Source organism: Somniosus microcephalus, chromosome 1, assembly GCF_052327205.1.
Source record: "Somniosus microcephalus isolate GS21.2 chromosome 1, FLI_Smic_1.0, whole genome shotgun sequence".
NCBI classification, from domain to species: Eukaryota; Metazoa; Chordata; class Chondrichthyes; order Squaliformes; family Somniosidae; genus Somniosus; species Somniosus microcephalus.
In genome coordinates this window covers 318,755,657-318,778,789 of record NC_140987.1, presented here as the reverse complement: position 1 = coordinate 318,778,789, position 23,133 = coordinate 318,755,657, and the positions used below count along the sequence as shown (strand labels likewise).

At 46.3% G+C, this 23,133-nt stretch overlaps 1 protein-coding gene across 1 annotated transcript in view; it reads right to left on the bottom strand.

The window, feature by feature from the left end:
* The window catches only part of LOC147124877 (gamma-aminobutyric acid receptor subunit alpha-3-like), a 118,481-nt gene that overhangs the window by 47,914 nt on the left and 47,434 nt on the right, over positions 1 to 23,133 (bottom strand). The window contains exons 3-4 of the mRNA XM_085987010.1: positions 7,395 to 7,477; positions 6,822 to 6,965 (exon numbers count right to left, since the gene is read on the bottom strand). Coding sequence (XP_085843136.1) covers positions 6,822 to 6,965; positions 7,395 to 7,477 — 227 coding nt within the window. The remainder of the gene's footprint in view (positions 1 to 6,821; positions 6,966 to 7,394; positions 7,478 to 23,133) is intronic.

The following is a 23,133-nucleotide window of genomic DNA, read 5'->3' as shown; positions in this document are numbered from 1 at the left end:
CACGCCCGTTTTGAGGCGCTAAAGGAGGGTTTTAGCGCCCGCCGCCGTCTGGGCCCGGCGCACCCGAATTTTCATCGCGCGCTGCCGCATTACCGCTGGCGCAAACTTTCTGGCGCTACAGCCCTGGCAAGACCAAAACCCAATTTCTAGGCCTTAATGTCCAGCTGGAGGAGTTTGTTAATGTCCAGTGGGATAAGATTTTTAATGTCCAGTGGGAGACTCTTAACGTCCAGGGGGAGATTGTAAATGTCCAGGGTTAAGAGATTGTTAATGTCCAGGAATGGAGAATGTTAATGTCCAGGGGGAGGAGATTGTTAATGGCAGTGGGAGGAGATTTTTAATAACCAGTGGGTGCAGATTGTTAATATCCAGAGGGAGGAGATTGTTAATGTCCAGGGGGAGGAGACTGTTAAAATCCAGGGGTAGGAAATTGTTAATTTCAACGGAGTGGAGATTGTTAATGTCCAGTGGGTGCACATTGTTAATGTCCAGGAAGTGGAGATTTATAATTTCCAGGGGGAGGAGATTGATAAAATCTGGTGGAGGAGATGGTTATTGTCCAAGGAGGAAACTGTTAAATTCCAGTGGGTGGAGATTGTTAATGTCCAGGGGGAGGAGATTGTTAATGTACAGGGCATGGAGATTGTTGATGTCCAGGGGGAGGAAATTGTTAATATCCAGGGCATGGAGATTGTTGATGTCCAGCGGGAGGAGATTGTTAATGTCCAGGGCATGGAGATTGTTGATGTCCAGCGGGAGGAGATTGTTAATGTCCAGGGCATGGAGATTGTTGATATCCAGGGGGAGGAAATTGTTAATATCCAGGGCATGGAGATTGTTAATGTCCAGGGGGACGAAATTGTTAATTTCCAGGGGGAGGAAATCGTTAATGTCCAGCGGGCGAGAATGTTAATATCCAGGGTGATGAGATTGCTAATGTCCAGGGGGAGGAGATTGTTAATGTCCAGGGCAAGGAGATTGTTAAGGTCTAGGGGGAGATTGTAAATGTCTAATGGGAAGAGATTGTTAATGTCCAGGAGGGGAGATTGTTAATGTCCAGGGCATGGAGATTGTTGATGTCCAGGGGGAGGAAATTGTTAATGTCCAGGGGAGGAGAATGTTAAAGTCCAGGGGGAGGAGAATGTTAAAGTCCAGGGGGAGGAGTTTGTTAATGTCCAGGGGGAGGAGATTGTTAATGTCCAGGGGGGGGAGTTTGTTAATGTCCATGGGGAGCAGACTGTTAATGTCCAGGTGGTGCTGATTGTTAATGTCCAGGGGAAGGAGATTGTTAATGTCCAGGGGGGGAGTTTGTTAATGTCCAGGGGGAGGATATGGTTAATCTCCAGGGGGGGAGTTTGTTAATGTTCAGGGGGAGGAGATTGTTAATGTCCTGGTGGTGGAGATTGTTAATGTCCAGGGGGGGAGTTTGTTAATGTCCAGGGGGAGGAGATTGTTAATGTCCAGCTGGAGGAGATTGTTAATGTCCAGCGGGACAAGATTGTTAATGTCCAGTGGGAGACTATTAAGGTCCAGGGGGAGATTGTAAATGTCCAGGGGGCGGAGATTGTTAATGTCCAGGAGGGGAGATTGTTAATGTCCATGGGGAGGAGATTGTTAATGGCCAGTGGGAGGAGATTTTTAATATCCAGCGGATAGAGATTGTTAATATCCAGGGGGAGGAGATTGTTAATGGCCAGTGGGAGAAGATTGTTAATGTCCAGGAGGGGAGACTGTTACTGCCCAGGGGGAGGAGATTGTTAATGGCCTGTGGGAGGAGATTTTTAATATCCAGTGGGTGGAGATTGTTAATGTCCAGGGGGAGGAGATTCTTAATGTCCAGGGGGAGGAGATTGTTAATGTCCAGGGGGAGGAGACTGTTAAAGTCCAGGGGAGGAAATTGTTAATTTCAAAGTGGAGGAGATTGTTAATGTCAAAGTGGAGGAGATTGTTAATGTCAAAGTGGAGGAGATTGTTAATGTCCAGTGGGTTAATGTCCAGGAAGTGGAGATTTTTAATTTCCAGGGGGAGGAGATGGTTATTGTCCAGGGAGGAGACTGTTACATTCCAGGGGGTGGAGATTGTTAATGTCCAGTGGGAGGAGATTGTTAAAGTCCAGGGGGAGGAGATTTTTAATATCCAGGGGAGGAGATTGTTAAAGTCCAGGGGGAGGAGATTGTTAATGTCCAGGTGGTGGAGATTGTTAAAGTCCAGGGGGAGGAGATTTTTAATATCCAGGGGAGGAGATTGTTAAAGTCCAGGGGGAGGAGATTGTTAATGTCCAGGTGGTGGAGATTGTTAATGTCCAAGGGGAGGAGATTGTTAATGTCCAGGTGGTGGAGATTGTTAATGTCCAAGGGGAGGAGATTGTTAATGTCAAGGTGATGGATATTGTTAATGTCCAGGGGGAGCAGATTTTTAATAACCAGGGGGAGGAAATTTTTAATATCCAGGGGGCGGAGATTGTTAATATTCAGGTGGTGGAGATTGTTAATGTCAATGTGGTGGATATTGTTAATGTCCAGGAAGTGGAGATTTTTAATTTCCAGGGGGAGGAGATTGATAAAATCCGGTGGAGGAGACGGTTATTGTCCAAGGAGGAGACTGTTAAATTCCAGGGGGTGGAGATTGTTGATGTCCAGGGGGAGGAAATTGTTAATATCCAGGGCATGGAGATTGTTGATGTGCAGCGGGAGGAGATTGTTAATGTCGAGGGCATGGAGATTTTTGATGTCCAGGGGGAGAGATTGTTAATGTCCAGGGGGACGAGATTGTTAATTTCCAGCGGGGGAGAGTGTTAATATCCAGGATGATGAGATTGCTAATGTCCAGGGGGAGGAGATTGTTAATGTCCAGGGGGAGGAGATTGTTAATGTCCAGGGCAAGGAGATTGTTAAGGTCCAGGGGGAGATTGTAAATGTCTAATGGGAAGAGATTGTTAATGTCCAGGAGGGGAGATTGTTAATGTCCAGGGCATGGAGATTGTTGATGTCCAGGGGGAGGAAATTGTTAAAGTCCAGGGGGAGGAGAATGTTAAAGTCCAGGGGGAGGAGTTTGTTAATGTCCAGGGGGGAGTTTGTTAATGTCCAGGGGGAGGAGATAGTTAATGTCCAGGGGGTGGAGTTTGTTAATGTCCATGGGGAGCAGATTGTTAATGTCCAGGTGGTGCTGGTTGTTAATGTCCAGGGGAAGGAGATTGTTAATGTCCAGGGGGGGAGTTTGTTAATGTCCAGGGGGGGAGTTTGTTAATGTCCAGGGGGAGGAGATTGTTAATCTCCAGGGGGGGAGTTTGTTAATGTCCAGGGGGAGGAGATTGTTAATGTCCTGGTGGTGGAGATTGTTAATGTCCAGGGGGGGAGTTTATTAATGTCCAGGGGGAGGAGATTGTTAATGTCCAGCTGGAGGAGATTGTTAATGTCCAGCGGGACAAGATTGTTCATGTCCAGTGGGAGACTATTAAGGTCCGGGGGAGATTGCAAATGTCCAGGGGGCGGAGATTGTTAATGTCCAGGAGGGGAGATTGTTAATGTCCATGGGGAGGAGATTGTTAATGGCCAGTGGGAGGAGATTTTTAATATCCAGCGGGTGGAGATTGTTAATGTCCAGGGGGAGGAGATTGTTAATGGCCAGTGGGAGGAGATTGTTAATGTCCAGGAGGGGAGATTGTTAATGCCCAGGGGTAGGAGATTGTTAATGGCCTGTGGGAGGAGATTTATAATATCCAGTGGGTGGAGATTGTTAATATCCAGGGGGAGGAGATTGTTAATGGCCAGTGGGAGGAGATTTTTAACAACCAGTGGGTGGAGATTGTTAATGTCCAGGGGGAGGAGATTCTTAACGTCCAGGGGGAGGAGACTGTTAAAGTCCAGGGGGAGGAGACTGTTAAAGTCCAGGGGGAGGAAATTGTTAATGTCAAAGTGGAGGAGATTGTTAATGTCCAGTGGGTTAATGTCCAGGAAGTGGAGATTTTTAATTTCCAGGGGGAGGAGATTGATAAAATCCAGTGGAGGAGATGGTTATTGTCCAGGGAGGAGACTGTTACATTCCAGGGGGTGGAGATTGTTAATGTCCAGTGGGAGGAGATTGTTAATATCCAGGGCATGGAGATTGTTGATGTCCAGGGGGAGGAAATTGTTAATGTCCAGGGGAGGAGAATGTTAAAGTCCAGGGGGAGGAGATTTTTAACGTCCAGGAAGAGTAGATTTTTCATGTCCAGGGGGAGGAGAGTGAAAAAATCCGGTGGAGGAGATGGTTCTTGTCCAGGGAGGAGACAGTTAAATTCCAGGGGGTGGAGATTGTTAATATCGAGGGCATGGAGATTGTTGATGTCCAGGGGGAGGAAATTGTTAATGTCCAGGGGGAGGAGAATTTTAAAGTCCAGGGGGAGGAGAATGTTAAAGTCCAGGGGGAGGAGTTTGTTAATGTCCAGGGGGGGAGTCTGTTAATGTCCAGGGGGAGGAGTTTGTTAATGTCCGGGGGGGAGTTTGTTAATGTCCAGGGTGAGCAGATTGTTAATGTCCAGGTGGTGGAGATTGTTAATGTCCAGGGGGTGGAGATTGTTAATATCCAGGGGAGGAGTTTGTTAATGTCCAGGGGGAGGAGATTGTTAATATCCAGGGTGGAGATTGTTAATGTCCAGGGGGAGGAGATTGTTAATGTCCAGGGGGGGAGTTTGTTAATGTCCAGGGGGCGGAGATTGTTAATGTCCAGGTGGTGGAGATTGTTAATGTCCAGGGGGGGAGTTTGTTAATGTCCAGGGGGAGGAGATTGATATAATCCAGTGGAGGAGATGGTTATTGTCCAGCGAGGAGACTGTTACATTCCAGGGGGTGGAGATTGTTAATGTCCAGTGGGAGGAGATTGTTAATATCCAGGGCATGGAGATTGTTGATGTCCAGGGGGAGGAAATTGTTCAAGTCCAGGGGAGGAGAATGTTAAAGTCCAGGGGGAGGAGATTTTTAATATCCAGGGGAGGAGATTGTTAAAGTCCAGGGGGAGGAGATTGTTAATGTCCAGGTGGTGGAGATTGTTAATGTCCAGGGGGAGGAGATTGTTAATGTCAAGGTGGTGGATATTGTTAATGTCCAGGGGGACAAGATTGTTAATGTCCAGTGGGAGACTGTTAAGGTCCAGGGGGAGATTGTAAATGTCCAGGGGGAAGAGATTGTTAATGTCCAGGAGGGGAGATTGTTAGTATCCAGGGGGAGGAGATTGTTAATGGCCAGTGGGAGGAGATTTTTAATATGCAGTGGGTGGAGATTGTTAATGTCCAGGGTGAGGAGATTGTTAATGTCTAGGGGGAGGAGACTGTTAAAGTCCAGGGGGAGGATATTGTTAATGTCCAGGGGAGGAGAATGTTAAACTCCAGTGGAGGAGATGGTGATTGTCCAAGGAGGAGACTGTTAAATTCCAGGGGGTGGAGATTGTTAATGTCCAGGGGGAGGCGATTGTTGATGTCCAGGGGGATGAAATTGTTAATGTCCAGGGGGAGGAGATTGTTAAAGTCCAGGGGAGGAGATTGTTAATGTCCAGGGCATGGAGATTGTTGATGTCCAGGGGGAGGAAATTGTTAATGTCCAGGGGAGGAGAATGTTGAAGTCCAGGAAGAGGAGATTTTTAATATCCAGGGGGAAGAGATTTTTAATATCCAGGGGAGGAGATTGTTAATGTCCAGGAAGAGGAGATTTTTAATGTCCAGGGTGGGGAAATTTTCATGTCCAAGGGGATGAGATTGTTAATGTCCAGGGAGGATGAGATTGTTAATGTCCAGGGAGGATGAGATTGTTAATGTCCAGGGAGGATGAGATTGTTAATGTCCAGGGGATGGAGATTGTTGATGTCCAGTGGGGGAGAATGTTAATGTCCAGTGGAGGAGGTTGTTAATGTTCATGGGGAGGTGGTTGTTAATGTCCAGTGGGTGGAGTTTGTTAATGTCCAGTGGGTGGAGATTGTTAATATTCAGGGGGAGGAGATTGTTCATGTCCAGGGGAGGAGAATGTTAATGTCCAGGGGAGGAGATTGTTAATGTTCAGGGGTAGGAGATTGTTCATGTCCAGGGGAGGAGAATGTTAATGTCCAGGGGAGGAGATTGTTAATGTTCAGGGGGAGGAGATTGTTCATGTCCAGGGGAGGAGAATGTTAATGTCCAGGGGGAGGAAATTGTTAATGTTCAGGGGAGGAGATTGTTAATGTTCAGGGGGAGGAGATTGTTCATGTCCTGGGGAGGAGAATGTTAAAGTCCAGGGGGGGAGATTGTTAATGTCCAGGGGGAGGAAATTGTTAATGTCCAGGGGAGGAGAATGTTAAAGTCCAGGGGGAGGAGATTGTTAATCTCCAGGGGAGGAGAATGTTAATGTCCAGGGGGAGGAGGTTGTCAATCTCCAGGGGAGGAGAATGTTAATGCCCAGGGCGGGGGAGTTTGTTAATGTCCCGTCCTGACTTCCCCTCTCTGTGCAGTGAGAATCGGAGCTCAGTGTTGCTGTGGTTGGGATGTACGAGGATCTAAAAGGCATAAAGTGATGTGAATGGGATACCTCGGTCTGAATGAGCTCGGTATTCGAAATCTGATTAACCACAGCAGTGTTTTAATTACTCAATCTCAATAGTACCTTCCCCAAATTTATTATAGACCTTACCCGAGATCACCATCTTATATCTTAGGGTGTAATTCTCAGTACTGAATTCACACCATCCGTTATTTGATTTTAGCCACATAATTGACCTATTCAGCTTTTCTGAGATGACTTTGCTGCCCTGGCTCTCCTCAAGGCAGTGCGATTGGGCCTTTTGGAAGGTATGTTACTGCCACAGTTTAAATCACCTACCTGTATTCGATTGGATAACCTCCGTACCAACAGTCTGTCCCAACAGATCATACTGGTTCAATCGGGATCCGTCCTCAGCAACCACCACCGAGTTTCCTTGTCCATGTGTCCAGACATACATCACCTCGGTGTTTGTATAGGCATCTGTCGAGACAAATACCTGGGTTCATGTCTGTCTGTGTGATCCTCCAGTTTGCACAGTTTCCCTGTACAATTTGGGCAATGTAGGTACTGCAGTCCCCCTCCCGCTGATGATAGTGGGACATCTCATAGTCACGACTATTGGTCAATGGATGAATGCACAGAATGACACACCTACCCTGGTCCTTTAATCTACCAAGTCCAAAACACAAAACCAAACAGCAGGACTTTCCTCACAGCCTCTCCCACTCTACTGCTGGAACATTGGGGGAAGTTTGGCGGAATTCCCATTTCAGGAGGGTCTTGTGGGATGGATGAGGGGGAGTCACCAGGGTTTAGCTTGTTGTGCCAGCCCATCTCCAAGCAGCAAGTCGTTATATCCTAGATTGGAATGTGAGTGAATTGATGGACCAGTTGACGACCCAGACTTACAACTGCCAAATTTCAGCGGGCAGGCGTGTGCATCCATGGGGAAGTCCTCCAGGTGCATTGGGCACTCCGCGTTAATTGTCAGCCTGCAACAGAGCAACGAGAGAGAGAAGTTAACAAACTGTTGCATGAAAACTCACGGTCAGTACCTTGGAAACTGAGGGTTGAAAATGGCATTAGATAGTTTTGTCTTGCAAGCCAGCAATCCTGTTTGTTGTACTCTGCATGGTGGCAGGGAGTAGGACATCCCAACAGAGTACTTTTCCAAAAGAAGCACTAAACGGACTGATATTTACATCCCCATTTATAAAATGTCATCTCACTGAACACTTCCTGTAATTCATTTTAAATCAGTGGGACAGTGTGACAGTTTCACTAGTGTGCGGAGTTAGCTGATCTGGACTCCGACAGAGAAGTGTCAGGCAATGACTATCTCCAACAAGCAAGAGTCTAACAATGCCTTGACATTCAATGGCATTACCATCACCGAATCTCCCACCATCAACATCCTGGGGTGTCACCATTGACCAGAAACTTAATTGAACCAGGCACATAAATACTGTGGCAACAAGAGCAGGTCAGAGGCTAGGTATTCTGCGGCGGGTGTTTCACCTCCTGACTCCCCAAAGCCTTTCCACCACCTACAAGGCACAAGTAAGGAGCGTGATGGAATACTCTCCACTTGCCTGGATGAGTGCAGCTCCAACAATACTCAAGAAGCTCGAAACCATCCAGGAAAAAGCAGCCCACTTCGTTGGCACCCCATTCACCACCTTAAACATTCACTCCCTCCACCACCATTGTACCGTGGCTGCAGTGTGTACCATCTACAAGATGCACTGCAGCAACTCGCCAAGGCTTCTCCGGCAGCACCTCCCAAACCCACGACCTCTTCCACCTAGAAGGACAAGGGCAGCAGGTGCTTGGGAACACCACCACCTCCAAGTTCCCCTCCAAGTCACACACCATGCTGACTTAGAAGTATATCGCTGATCCGTCATCGTCGCTGGGTAAAATCCTGGAACTCCCTACCTAACTGCACTGTGGGAGTACCTTCACCACACGGACTGCAGCGGTTCAAGAAGGCGGCTCACCACCACCTTCTCAAGGGCAATTAGGGATGGGCAATAAATGCTGGCCTTGCCAGCGATGCCCCCATCACATGAACAAATGTAATACCCACTGGAAATGTTATGTATGCTAAGTATGGTTATCAATCTTTAACTTAGACACTGTATTATCATTGTTATAAATCCCTGGGTTAAAGTTGCCCATGTGAAGGTACGGCAAGAACTTTTAAGGACACAATGTGACTAAGAGCAGACTTTCCATAATTCTGCACCAGTATCAACTGTTGCAGACAGTGAGGCTGCACAGTCTCCAGGCAGAAACCCCAGGAGGAAGGGGTGGAGTCAGGCTTTTCGAGCGGGAAACGCAAGCGACTGGAAGAAAAGAGGGCAGGAGCTCTGAAAAGAGGGTTCAGGAGGCAAATGGCTGCCGCATCCCGTCCCGGGCTTCCAAACTCGGCCGCCGCCCTTCGTATTAGTAGCTCTGCATCCAGAACTCAAAGTGGGATTCAGTGATCGTGAAGAGAATTCAACGAAGGGGTTCGGAGTCGTAAGTCTTGCAGACATTATACATACCATGAGCTCCAACTTAAGCGCGCCAACGAAAGAGTGCACTCGAATTTGGACACAGGGACAGATTCACCTTTGAATCCATATAAATGGAGAATGTATGTTTATTATGTCTAGATTCATTCTAATGTATGCAAATGTCTAATTTAGGTCATTGACCCGTAATCTTCTTATACTGTCTGACGTTAAAACTATAAAGTAAGATAATTAGAATTAAGCCATTGTAGTAGTGACCTCCTTACTGGACTATAGAATACTGTCTACAACAGAGACCACATCTCACATATATCTAGAGAACCGTGAAGGGGTTACATTTTGGGGGCTCGTCCGGGATTGTGGTCTATTTATGTCAGTAAACTAACAGTATTGAATGCTCATTGCTAAGAGAGTGGTTTGTGGTTTCTACTGGGCTGTTTGAGCATAAAAGATGGATGTTATTGAGGTTGAAGCTTGGTGCAACCGGAAGCAGATAGCTACTACCCATGCCATTGTGCTGAATGGTGTTGCTAACGATGACCCTGATGATGTCTTGCTAAGGGCTCTGAATTGTGTCAAAGCCTTTGGAAAGGTTAGGATAGTTGAGCGCTGCTTGGATACAGCTACCAAGAAGCAGTTTGTGTTGATCCAGACACCAGAGAATCTGAGAGGTCATGGTTTACCTGAGGCAGTTGGGCTTTCTGAAGAGGCTGGTCCCTGGCCAGTTCAGTTTGTCCCTATTACTATTAAGGAAGAAGAAGGGTTTCAGACCAAGTTGTTGTCATTCTTGAGACAAGAAGGAAAGACTGTTGCTGATGTCAAAGGTCTGAAAGGTCCTTCGGCCCTGGATATGAACACTCAGTTGGTCAGTGCCATTAGTTCTCTGGTGGATAAATGCACCAATCTGCCCTTCGAGGCTCAGGGATACCGTAAGCTCCGTATGTTCTCAGGAGTGAGACCAACTCCCAGTGGGGAAGAGGAGTACGACGCCTGGGCTGAGCAGACCATGCCTCTGCTAGAGGAATGGCAGTGCAGTGACAATGTGAAGAGGCAGAGAATAGTAGAAAGCCTTAACGGTCCTGCTGCTGACATTGTAAGATTCTTAAAGGCGCAGAACACCTCTGCTACTTCCTTTGACTACATGCAGGCTCTAGAAACTGCCTTTGGAACTACTGAAACCATTTCAGATTTGATGGTCAGATTCAGAAGCACATTCCAGTGTGAGGGAGAGAAGCTGTCCAGTTATCTGCTGAGAATAGACAAACTGCTGCATTGTATGTTACGGAAAAGAGTGATTGAGTTGCCTGAAATGAATCGATTCCACATTGAACAGGTTGTGCGAGGTGCATTGCTCGAAGACGTGACTACTCTTCGCATACGCATGACCCATAAGTTGCGAGATCCACCTACCTTCACTGAGCTGCTAAGGGAAGTCAGAGAGGTGGAGGATATGCTTCAGGCCCAGAATGTAGCAAAGAGTGCTGTGATGTCCAAGCTTGTGACTCCTGTTACAGTTCCTACTCCTAAGGGTGATGTCAACCCTGAGATGGAACAGCTGAAGAAGGAAATAAATGTCATGAGAGCCGAGATGGCATATTTTCGGTCTAAGCCCAACACAGAAAGGGATGACGCACGGGTGAAAAATGTTGAACACCCTGCGAAGTCTAACAGCAAAATGAATGATTCCTCTAAAGGATATCCCCATGAAGGAGATAGACCTGGAGTCTTTTGTTATAACTGTGGAAAGGATGGACATTTCAAGCGAGAATGTAGAGGTGAGGGAAATCTAAAAAAAGTAAATGACCGTCTCATAAAACTTTCCAAGAAGTCGGGAAACTACAAAGGGGCACAGTAACGGAACGGCCTGCTGTCCCTGTAGTTAAGACACGTTCCGCTAAGTGCAATAATAGACGAGGGGATATGAAAGACATCATACCTGAAGGTTTAGTAGGGCCGAGTTCTGCTATATCAATACAGGTTGAAGGCATTTATACTAAAGCTATCCTCGACATGGGTTCTCAGGTTACCATACTGTACAGATCCTTCTATGACCGATACCTGACGCATTTGCCGTTAACCCCAATCAGTCTTCTGCAGATCTGGGGCCTTAGTCCTGCTGATTACCCATATGATGGCTATTTGTCGCTGAGGTTGGAGTTCTTGGAAGCTGATGTAGGGACCACTGAGACCATTGATGCACTTGTGTTGGTTTGCCCTGACCCCATGGTGAAAGGTGAGGTTTCCATACTGGTTGGCAGTAATACACCCATAGTGAGACGACTCCTGACAAGCTGCAAAGAGCAGGGAGGTGAAAACTTCTTGAGCACCAGACACATTCACCCTGTTTTCAAAAAGGCTTTTGAGAAACTGCCTGAACTTTCTTCCGACGTAGATGATAGCAAAAGAGGAACTGTGTGGTACGTTTGAGCCAAACCTATCACCCTGCGTCCTGGAGGAGTGGCTAGAATCCCTGGGATACCAAAATTCCCTGGAACGCCAGGTACTGAAGCCATTCTGATAGAGTCACCTGATGATCCTGCAGAAGAGTCATGGTTTCCAAATGAGCTTCTGGTGAGACCAGAGTTGCAGACCCCGACAGCTGTGATGTCAAGGAGAGTTACAGTGACCATGAGGAATATGTCAGGCAAAGGAATCACATTGAGGAAAGGAATGCTGATTGCGCATCTGTTTCCTGTAAATGTACTGTCGTCACATGTGACGGAAGAGTCCAAAGTTAACTCAACCGGAGGTCTGACACCCTCCTCCTTCAACTTTGGAGATTCATTCATTCCTAAAGAATGGAAGGACCGATTAGTCAGGAAGATGATGGAGTGGAGAGGAGTTTTCTCTACTCATGAGTTTGATGTTGGTTGTAGTAAGAGTACTCGCCATTCTATCAGAATTACCGAGGATAAACCCTTTCGGGAGAGGTCTCGACGGCTGGCACCAGCTGACATCGAAGCAGTGAGACAGCACCTGTCGCAGTTAAAAGAAGCTGAGATCATTACCGAGTCCAGGAGTCCTTATGCATCTCCTATAGTGGTGGTGAGGAAAAAGAACGGAAAGATTCGGATGTGTGTGGACTTGAGGACGCTTAACAGACATACTATTCCCGACCAATGCATCGTTCCAAGAATTGAGGATGCACTGGCTTGTCTTAATGGAAGCAAGTGGTTCAGTGTGTTGGATCTCAGAAGTGGATACTACCAAATACCGATGAGTGAATCGGACAAAGAAAAGACAGCCTTTATATGTCCAGTTGGATTCTACCAATTTGAAAGAATGCCACAGGGAGTTTCAGGCGCTCCAGCAACTTTTCAAAGAATAATGGAACAAACAGTTGGGGACATGAACTTGCTCGAAGTATTGGTGTACTTGGATGATATCATTGTGTTTGGGGCAACCCTTGAAGAACACGAAGCTCGGTTGCTGAAAGTGCTTGGTCGCCTGGAGGATGAAGGTCTCAAGCTATCATTGGACAAGTGTCAGTTTTGCCAAACATCCGTGTCCTATGTGGGGCATATTGCATCACAGGATGGAGTAACCACAGATCCATCCAAGATCGAAGCTGTTACCACATGGCCCAAACCGAACACAGTGACTGCCTTGCGGTCATTTCTTGGGTTCTGCGGATATTACAGGCGCTTTGTGCAGGATTACTCCAAAGTGGCCCATCCTCTGAATCAGCTGCTGGCTGGTTACCTCCCACCAGCCGAGAGGAAGAAAAAGGCTAAAGGTAAAGAGAACAAGGACTACTTCAAACCCTCTGAGCCTTTTGGTGTTAGATGGGATGAGAAATGCGAAGAGGCCTTCCACACCTTAAAGCAAAGTCTTACTCAAGCCACCGTGGTCGCTTTTGCCATCCCACAGCTGCCATATATGCTACACATGGATGCCAGTCAAGAAGGGTTGGGTGGTGTGTTGTATCAGGACCAAGGAGCAGGACTGAGACCTGTAGCGTTCATCAGTCGCAGTCTTACGCCATCAGAGCATAACTACCCAGCTCATAAGCTAGAATTCTTGGCGTTGAAGTGGGGGGTGGTGGATAAGCTGCAGGATTATCTGTATGGAGCGAAGTTTGAAGTGAGGACAGACAATAATCCATTAACCTATGTGTTGACTTCGGCAAAACTTGATGCCACCGGCCACCGCTGGCTTGCTGCACTACCTGCTTACGACTTTAGTCTCAGGTACCGACCTGGGAACCAGAACATTGACGCAGATGCTCTGTCTCGTCGCCCACACTACCAGAAACCAGAGTGGAAAGATGCTGCTTCGGCAGATGTGAAAGTAATGTGTCAGATGTCCGTGGTATCTGGACCAAAGAATTCATTTCATGCCCGAGAGATTGACCACTTGGGAACGTCAATGCATGCTGTTCCCCAGGCATTTTGCAACCTTTCCAGTTTGGATGTACAAAACTTACCCATGTTGTGTTCATCTGAAATATCCAAAGCACAACAGGAGGATCCCTGTATTCATGAGGTGTTTTCAGCTCTCCGTCTGGGTGATATTACACAGATCGACAAATCAAAACGTCCTGACTGTCGCCTGCTCCTAAGAGAATGGGACCACTTGGAAATTAAAGAGGGAGTGTTGTGTAGAATCACTCACCCACCCACTAAACCATATCATTCACAGTTGGTCCTGCCTGAAAAGTATAGGGAAATAGCGATGAAGTCTTTGCATGATGACGCAGGTCATCTGGGAGTAGATAAGACCTATGGGTTGGTCAAGGACAGATTCTATTGGCCGCGTATGAAGTCTGCGGTTGAGGAGTTCTGCAAGTCCTGTGCACGTTGTGTCCAGAGAAAGACTTTACCTAAAAGAGTTGCTCCTCTGTTTCACATGCAAAGTGATGGACCTCTAGACCTTGTCTGTGTGGATTTTCTGTCCATCGAACCCGATTCCAGCAACACCGCAAATGTCTTGGTCATTACAGATCATTATAGTCGCTATGCCCAAGCTTTTCCCACAAAGGATCAGAAAGCATCCACCGTTGCCAAAGTGTTGTGGGAGAAATACCTCATCCACTATGGACTGCCAAAGCGAATACACAGTGATCAAGGTAGAGACTTTGAAAGTAGACTTATACATGAGTTGTTGTCCATGCTCGGGATTGAGAAGTCAAGAACAACTCCATACCATCCTCAGGGAGATCCTCAACTGAACGGTTTAACCGTACTTTGTTAGGCATGCTTGGAACGCTGGATTCAAAGTGAAAGAACAAGTGGAGTCGGCACATTGGACATCTTGTTCATTTTTATAATTGTACCCAAAATGACGCTATTGGTTTTTCACCGTACTACCTCATGTTTGGACGTGAAGCGAGGATGCCGGTGGATTTGTGTTTCGGAGTATCCAGTGATGGCACATCACAGAGAACTTACCTCAAGTATGTATCTGACATGAGAAAGGAATTGCAAGCTGCTTATGAACTTGCTGAGTCTGTTTCTGCCAAACAGAATAAAGGAAATAAGCACAGGTATGACCAGAAGATCCGTTTTTCCCAACTCATGCCTGGTGACCGAGTTCTCATACGGAACCTAGGACTTCAAGGGAAACATAAGTTAGCAGACCGCTGGGCTTCTACACCTTACATTGTTGAAAGTCAAATGTCACAACTACCTGTGTTTCGGCTAAAACCTGCAGGTGGGAATGGACCCATAAAAATACTGCACCGGAATCATATCCTGCCATTGGGACAGCAAGTGCGTCTGGATCCGCCAGCGGATAATGAGCCGACACCTAGTAGGAGAACCCTGCAGAGAAGAAGAAGGAAAAAAACGAGAAAACAGGAAAACTTTGTTCCAGAAGACAGAAAACCCATGACAGAGTGTGTGGATCATGAGGAACCTGCTGAGTCGGAAGATGAAGAATGGGATCTATGGTACGACCTCCCAGAAAGACGCATAAAACAGAATCTGGATGAATTGTCTGAACCATTTAGCTCAGACTTGGACATGGTCTGGGAAGAACCAGATGCTTCCGAGAAGGAGATAAAAGAGACTGAAAGGCATGATAACAAAGGAACCAACGCCTCCAACGTAGTTGAAGGAACTGAAGACCGGGTATCCGAAATAAGGAGCTCACAGCGAGTTAAGAAGGTTCCTGAAAGATTGACATACAGTACACTAGGAGTGCCAAGTGTAATGATAGCCCCTACGGTTCGATATGTTACCTCCCTTTATACATGGTTGGGAAGCAGCAACCACTTATGTGTAAAGTTCATTAGTCATGGGGACATGCCTATATTTGGTAGGGGGGAGTGTAATACCCACTGGAAATGTTATGTACGCTAAGTATGGTTATCAATCTTTAACTTAGACACTGTATTATCATTGTTTTAAATCCCTGGGTTAAAGTTGCCCATGTGAAGGTACGGCAAGAACTTTTAAGGACACAATGTGACGAAGAGCAGACTTTCCATAATTCTGCACCAGTATCAACTGTTGCAGACAGTGAGGCTGCACAGTCTCCAGGCAGAAACCCCAGGAGGAAGGGGTGGAGTCGGGTTTTTCGAGCGGGAAACGGGAGCGACTGGAAGAAAAGAGGGCAGGAGCTCTGAAAAGAGGGCTCAGGAGGCAAATGGCTGCCGCATCCCGTCCCGGGCTTCCAAACTCGGCCGCCGCCATTCGTATTAGTAGCTCTGCATCCAGAACTCAAAGTGGGATTCAGTGATCATGAAGAGAATTCAACGAAGGGGTTCGGAGTCGTAACTCTTGCAGACATTATACATACCATGAGCTCCAACTTAAGCGTGCCAACGAAAGAGTGCACTCGAATTTGGACACAGGGACAGATTCTCCTTTGAATCCATATAAATGGAGAATGTATGTTTATTATGTCTAGATTCATTCTAATGTATGCAAATGTCTAATTTAGGTCATTGACCTGTAATCTTCTTATACTGTCTGACGTTAAAACTATAAAGTTAGATAATTAGAATTAAGCCATTGTAGTAGTGATCTCCTTACTGGACTATAGAATATTGTCTACAACAGAGACCACATCTCACATATATCTAGAGAACCGTGAAGGGGTTACACAAATAAAAAAATGTAGGAATGCTGCAACACAGATTGGACTATAATAGGGAAAAGAAAGAAAGGCCTGCATTTATATGGGCCCTTTTCTGACCTCAGGATGTCCCAAAGCACTTTACAGCCAATGACGTACTTTTGAAGTGTAGTCACTGTTGTAATGGAGGAAACGTGACAACCTAATTGTGCACAGCAAGATCCCACAAGCAGCAATGAGATAATAACCAGGTAACCTGTTTTTAGATGTCGGTTGAGGGATTAAATATCGGCCAGGACACCACGGAGATCTCCCCTGCTCTTCTTCGAATAGTGCCATGGATCTTTTACTTCCACTAGAGAGAGCAGTGAGTTTGGTTTAACATCTCATTCGTAAGACAGTACTGCAGTTTGAACAGGCAATGGAGTTATTGTTTTACAGAAGACTTTGATCATTATGCACAGGGCAGACAATTGGCAAGTATACAGAGTTAGATACTGGGTGAAGGAATGAGTAAGGACATAAGAAGTAGGAGAAGATGTAGGCCATACGGATCCTCGAGTCTCCTCTGCCATTCAATAAGATCATGGCTGAACTTTTACATCAACTCCACTTTCCTGCACAGTCCCCATATCCCTTGATTCCCATAGTTCCCAAAACTCTATCGGTCTCTGTCTTGAATATACTCAATGGTTGAGCTTCCACAGCCCACAGAGGTAAAGAATTCCAAAGATGTGTGAAGAGATTTCTCCACATTTCAGTCCTAAATGGCAGTCCCCTTATCCTGAGCCTCTGAACCCTGGTTCTAGACTCTCCAGCAAGGGAAAACAGCCTCTCAACATCTGCCCTGTCTGTTGTGTTTTGAGTTTTGCTTCAATTAAGTTTGTCCCAGTTCCTGGGTGTTACCTGAAGGGGGTGCTGGGGGCTCGGTTTTACTTTGTCTTTCACTTTCAGTTTCGGGTTCTGCCATGCCGACAATGTGCTGTAATGTCCACCCATTTACTCAGTAAATAGTAAAAGGTACATTCCGTCTCCTCTATTCATTACTGTTCGGTCAAGATGCAATACTGGCGACGAGGCGGCTGTTGAACTCTCTAGAAGGACGGAGGTAGACATGCGAACCTACAGCCGTGATATTGGAAATTGCGATGAGCGGGCCACTCAGCTAGCAACATCAACGGCATTTTGATAGTTGGCTAGCTGTGACGTAAACGGCGGACAGAGTATTGTGCGGGCCAGGCAACTACCGTGAGTGTAGCTACCGTAACTCTGGCCGGAGGAGAAAAAGAATGTAAAAAAAAAAGAAAACGTCCGTGGATCTTAAAGGGACAGTGCACATTAAAACTATGATGACCTTGGGACGTATTGAAGAGTTCTCTGGGGATAAGGACAGTTCATGGGAGGAATACGCAGAAAGACTGGGGTGTTTCTTTGAGGCCAATAATATTGACAAAGAAGAGAAGAAGCGCTCAGTGTTGCTAAGTGTATGCGGAGCTGCTACTTACACCGTCCTGCGTTCATTGGTGGCTCCTCGTAAACCTAGTGAGGTGGATTATGCTGATTTGATTGAGAAGCTGCAGAAACATTTTAACCCAAAACCCTCAGAGATTGTGAAGCGTTTCCATTTTCACAATTGTAAACAACAGCCTGGACAATCTATTTCAAGTTACATTGCTGAGTTGAGGAAACGCTCAAGCGCAACAAAGCAAGGTCCATACAGTAGATGAAAGCGAGATAGAGGAGTTCTATGTGGATGTTGTGTCTGAAAACAAAGAAGAAAAAAGAGACTGGATGTTGACACTAAAAGTGAATGACATACACATTCCATTTAAATTGGATACTGGAGCACAAGTTAATGTGATATCAGAGACTGATTTTAAGAAAATTAGACCCAGACCAAAGATACATGGAATCAAAGTGAAAGTGACAGGATACTCAGGTACTGATATACCAGTGAAAGGAAGATGCATTGTCAAAGTGACACACAAGGACAGAGAGCACATGCTAGCATTAATCGTGGTGCCAAAGGATGTGCAGGCCATACTAGGTTTAATAGCCTGTGAGAGACTGAACCTGGTAAAGAGAGTCCTCATTGTGGAAAGCGAAGGAGAGACAGTCTATGATGAACTCATGAAAGAGTACAATGACCTATTTCAGGGTCTAGGCTGCCTTCCAGGAGAACACACGATCAGAGTAGATAAAAGTATGCCAACGGTCATACATCCATGCAGAAAAGTTCCGTTTGCTCTTCAAAAGCAACTGAAGGCAGAGTTGGACAGGATGGAAAGGCTGAACGTGATTCAGAAGATAGATGAGCCAACTGAGTGGGTGAGTTCCCTCATCGTTGTGGACAAAAAGAATGGAAAGCTCAGAATTTGCCTGGATCCAAGAGATCTAAACAGAGCAATAAAGAGAGAGCACTTCAAGCTTCCTACATGTGAGGAAATCATGTCACAGTTTGCAAATGCAAAGTATTTCAGCAAGTTAGATGCATCATCAGGATTTTGGCAGATGAAACTGGACGAGGCAAGTTCAAGACTGTGCACGTTCAACAGTCCATTTGGCAGATACAGATTCCTAAGGTTACCATTTGGCATTGCATCAGCTCCTGAAGTGTATCACATAACTATCCATATGATCTATGAGCACCTGGAGGGAGTTGATACCTCAATGGATGACATCATAGTATGGGGAACCATGAGAACTGAGCATGACGAGAGACTGAAAAAAGTGCTGGAAGCAACAAGGGAAACAAACCTGAAGCTGAATAGAGAGAAATGCCAGCTCGGGGTGACAGAACTGACATTCATGGGAGATATCCTTAGCAGTGAGGGCATCAGACCAGATCACAGAAAGGTGTCCACCATTGAGAATATGCCAAAGCCACAATGCAAAAAGGACGTGCAGAGGTTTAATGGAATGATCAACTACATGGGTAAATTCATATCCAACCTCTCAGAAAAGATGGCGCCACTGAGACGACTAACTGAAAAGAACATAGAATGGGAATGGAATCATGAGCATGAGAAGTCATGAAGTGATCTAAAGAAACTGCTTACAGAGGAACCAGTTCTGAGGTTTTATGATCCAGCGAGACCCATCAAGATATCATCAGATGCATCACAGAGTGGGCTCGGTGCTGTTCTTCTGCAAAAATATGACTACTGGCAACCTATTGCATATGCATCGCGCTCAATGACAGACGCGGAGACGCGATATGCTCAAATAGAAAAGGAGCTGCTCAGCATCACATACGCCTGTGAAAGATTTCATCAGTTTGTGGCAGGACAAGCAATCAGTGTAGAGACTGACCATAAGCCCTTGATTGCATTGTTCCAAAAGCCAGTAAATAGCTGTCCGCTTAGAATACAAAGAATGATGATCAGGCTGCAACGCTATACACTGAATGTTGCGTACACACCGGGTAAGCTGATGTATACAGCAGACACGTTGTCCAGAGCTGTTGACCCAAGAGAGCCCTCAAACACCAAAATGGATGAAAAAGTGAACGCCTACGTGGACATGATAACAATGCACTGCCCATAGCAGATGCAAAAATGGAGCTCATAAAGACTGAGACAAACAAAGATGAAACAATGAGACGACTGAGGAAAAGCATCTTGGATGGATGGCCCAACATGAAGCAAGACTGCTCACCTGACATGGCAGAGTACTGGAACTGCAGGGCGGAACTATCAGTGGTCGAAGACATCACCTACAAAGGAAGTAAAATAGTTATCCCAAAGAGTCTGAGAAAAGAGATGCTAAAAAGGATCCATGGAGGACATCTGGGAATCGAAAAGTGTAAGAAAAGAGCACGAGAGGTGATGTACTGGCCACAAATCAACCAAGATGTGACAAATGAGGTGTCAAACTGCACAATATGCCTGAAATATCGAGCAAGCAATCCGGTAGAACCACTAAAACCACACCCAGCGCCAGACAGACCTTACCAGAAGGTAGGCGCTGACCTATTCGCATGTCAAGGGAAGGACAATTTGTAGTCACAGATTATTACTCCCTGTATCCAGAGGTTTGTAGACTGTACACCACTACTGCAGATGCTGTGATAACATGTATGAAAGCCATTTTCTCCAGACATGGCGTGGCAAGCGAGGTCTTCACAGACAACGGACCCCAGTTTTACAATGCAAGTTTCCGACACTTTGCCAAAGAGTGGGACTTTGTCTACACAACGTCAAGTCCTCACTTTCCACAGTCCAATGGATTAGTGGAAAAATCGGTCCAGACAATGAAAAGACTGATGTACAAGGCAAGAGACGGTGGAACTGACTTCTCCCAGAGCATGCTTGTATACCGCACAACGCCACTCGCGTGTGGTATGTCACCAGCCCAACTCCTTATGGGACGTCGGCTAAGGTCAAACCTACCCATCCCGGAGAACCTCCTGAAAACAAAAGAGGGGGAGAAATTGAGGAAGTTCAAAGAACAACAGAAAGAAAAGCAAAAGTACTACTATGACAGAGGAACACAAAACCTACCTGAACTCCACACTGGTGACCAAGTAAGGTTCAAAGACAAAACAGACATATGGACTCAGAAGGGAACTGTCCTGAGTGAAGTTCAACCAAGATCATACACCATTCAGACAGATGAGGGTGCTGTTCTGCGAATAAATCGTCAAGATCTTCTCATGGGACCAGCCACAGCAAGTCAAAAGACTGATACTGTTGAACAACTTGATCACACAGCAGGTCAAAAGACTGATACTGTTGAACAACCTGATCACACAACTGAGAAACCATCATCTGAGGCAACAACTCAGATTCAAGGACAATCAATCAGAAAATCCTCAAGACGCGTGAAGCCTCCTGAGAGACTCATTGAGCAAGTTTAAGGACTCTTGTTATAGAAGGAAGTAATGTTATCTTATTCTCTCTTCAAGTTATAGTGTATTTACATATTTCATGTGAACACACAAAACAAGGTTAAAAAACCTTGATAATGATAATGATAATGTAAGTTCATTAAGTGTTACAGTTAAAATGCAGAGTAATACAAAGAAAACATGTTGTTAGATAAAAGTAAAATAATTTTGTTTTAAGAAAGGGAGATGTAATGATATCAGCAAATAGTGATGGTATTTGCCTGTTTGATTATTTATGCCTTACCAGCATATTTGCCTGTTTGATTATTTATGCCTGACCAGCAGAGGGCATGTGAGAGAGAGAGAGAGTTTAGTTTTGCTTTCGTTTTAGATGGATCTCTAAGATGGTGTCTCCTGTAATGCTGTTAACAGAGTTGAACAAACTTTAGATTAAAAGACATTCTCTTTCATTAATGTCTCATCATTGAACCCACATACAAATCAATACATACGGCTGTGGCAATCTTTCAGAGGTTCATGGACACCCTGTTGGCTGGTGTTCCGGGAGTTCAGCCTTACTTGGATGACATACTGATTACAGGCAAGACACAGGAAGCCCATGATGAGCGGTTGCAGGAAGTACTACGCCGGCTGGCTGAGGTAGGACTACGCCTTCAGAAGGAGAAATGTGTGTTCGCTGCCAATGGGGTGGAGTTCTTGGGATTCCGAGTGGACAAAGACAGTGTGCATCCGACTACGGAGAAGGTGGAGGCTATCAGGAGCGCTCCCACCCCCAAGAACAAGACCGAACTGCAGGCATTCCTCGGACTGTTAAACTTCTACAGTTGTTTTCTCAAGGGCAAAGCCACAATCTTAGAGCCACTGCACAGGCTGTTAGACCAAGCAACAGTGTGGAACTGGACCTCAGCTCATGAAACAGCCTACAGACAGGCAAAGGAACTGCTACAAGCAGATAAGGTTCTGGCACACTATGATGAAAACAAGCCATTGGTGTTGGTGTGTGATGCCTCGCCATACGGGCTGGGAGCTCTATTGGGTCACATAGAGCCAGATGGCCGGGAAGTGCCTATCAGTTTTGCCTCAAGAACACTCTCAACAACAGAACGTAATTACGCCCAGATTGACAAGGAGGCCCTAGCCATCATATTTGGGGTAAAGAAGTTCAGCCAGTACCTGTTAGGGAGACAGTTCATCATCTACACAGACCACAAGCCACTCTTGGGGCTCCTGCATCACTCCAAGCCCATGCCCCAGATCATATCACCGCGTATGCTTCGGTGGAGTCTGATGTTGGGGGCCTACAGTTATGAACTTTGCTACAGGCCTGGGAAGATGCTGGCTAATGCTGATGCTCTGAGTCACTTGCCTTTGAACCGGCCGATTGCTGAGGTGCCACCACCCCTGGAGGTGCTGCTACTGGAGGAGGTTCCGGAGGCCCCACTCCATGCCCAGCGGATTGGCAGCCTCACACAGAAAGATCCAGTCTTATCACAGGTGCTACGCTGGCTGCTGCATGGCTGGCCCTCCGAGGTCCAGGAGGAGCATTTCAAGCCCTTCGTTCAGAGGCGCCATGAAATGTCTGCACACAAGAACTGCGTGCTCTGGGGAAGCCGTGTGATGGTTCCTGCTGCCGCAAGAGAGGAGGTGCTGAAAATGCTACATGACTCACACCCTGGGATTGTGCACATGAAGGCGTTGGCGAGAAGCCACGTCTGGTGGCCGGGGTTGGACCGAGACGTGGAGGAGGTGGTAAAGAATTGTGAGACATGTTAGCTGACTCGCCATAGCCCATCCAAGGCTCCCCTTCACCCCTGGGAGTGGACCACTAGTAAATGGTCAAGACTCCACATTGAGTTTGCAGGGCCATTTCAGGGGAAGGTCTTTTTGATAGTGGTGGATTCTCATTCGAAATGGCTGGAGGTGGCTATCATGAGCTCCATGACATCCAGTGCATTGATCAATGCATTGCGTTTGCTGTTTGCCACACATGGGGTCCCCGACGTGCTGGTTTCGGACAATGGAGCAGCCTTCCCGTCAGCGGAGTTCAAGGCTTTTGCAGGCAGAAATTGGATCCGCCACGTGACCACAGTGCCCTATCACCCCTCCTCTAACGGGCAGGCAGAGAGGATGGTGCAAACCACAAAAGAGGCACTGGTGAGTGTTAAGTCTGTGTGTTCTAGTTGTAATTACTAACACAGACTACAAGATTAAAGTTCAACAGGTCTTTACTGGTTGGACGTCAGGACTACTACTAAATACA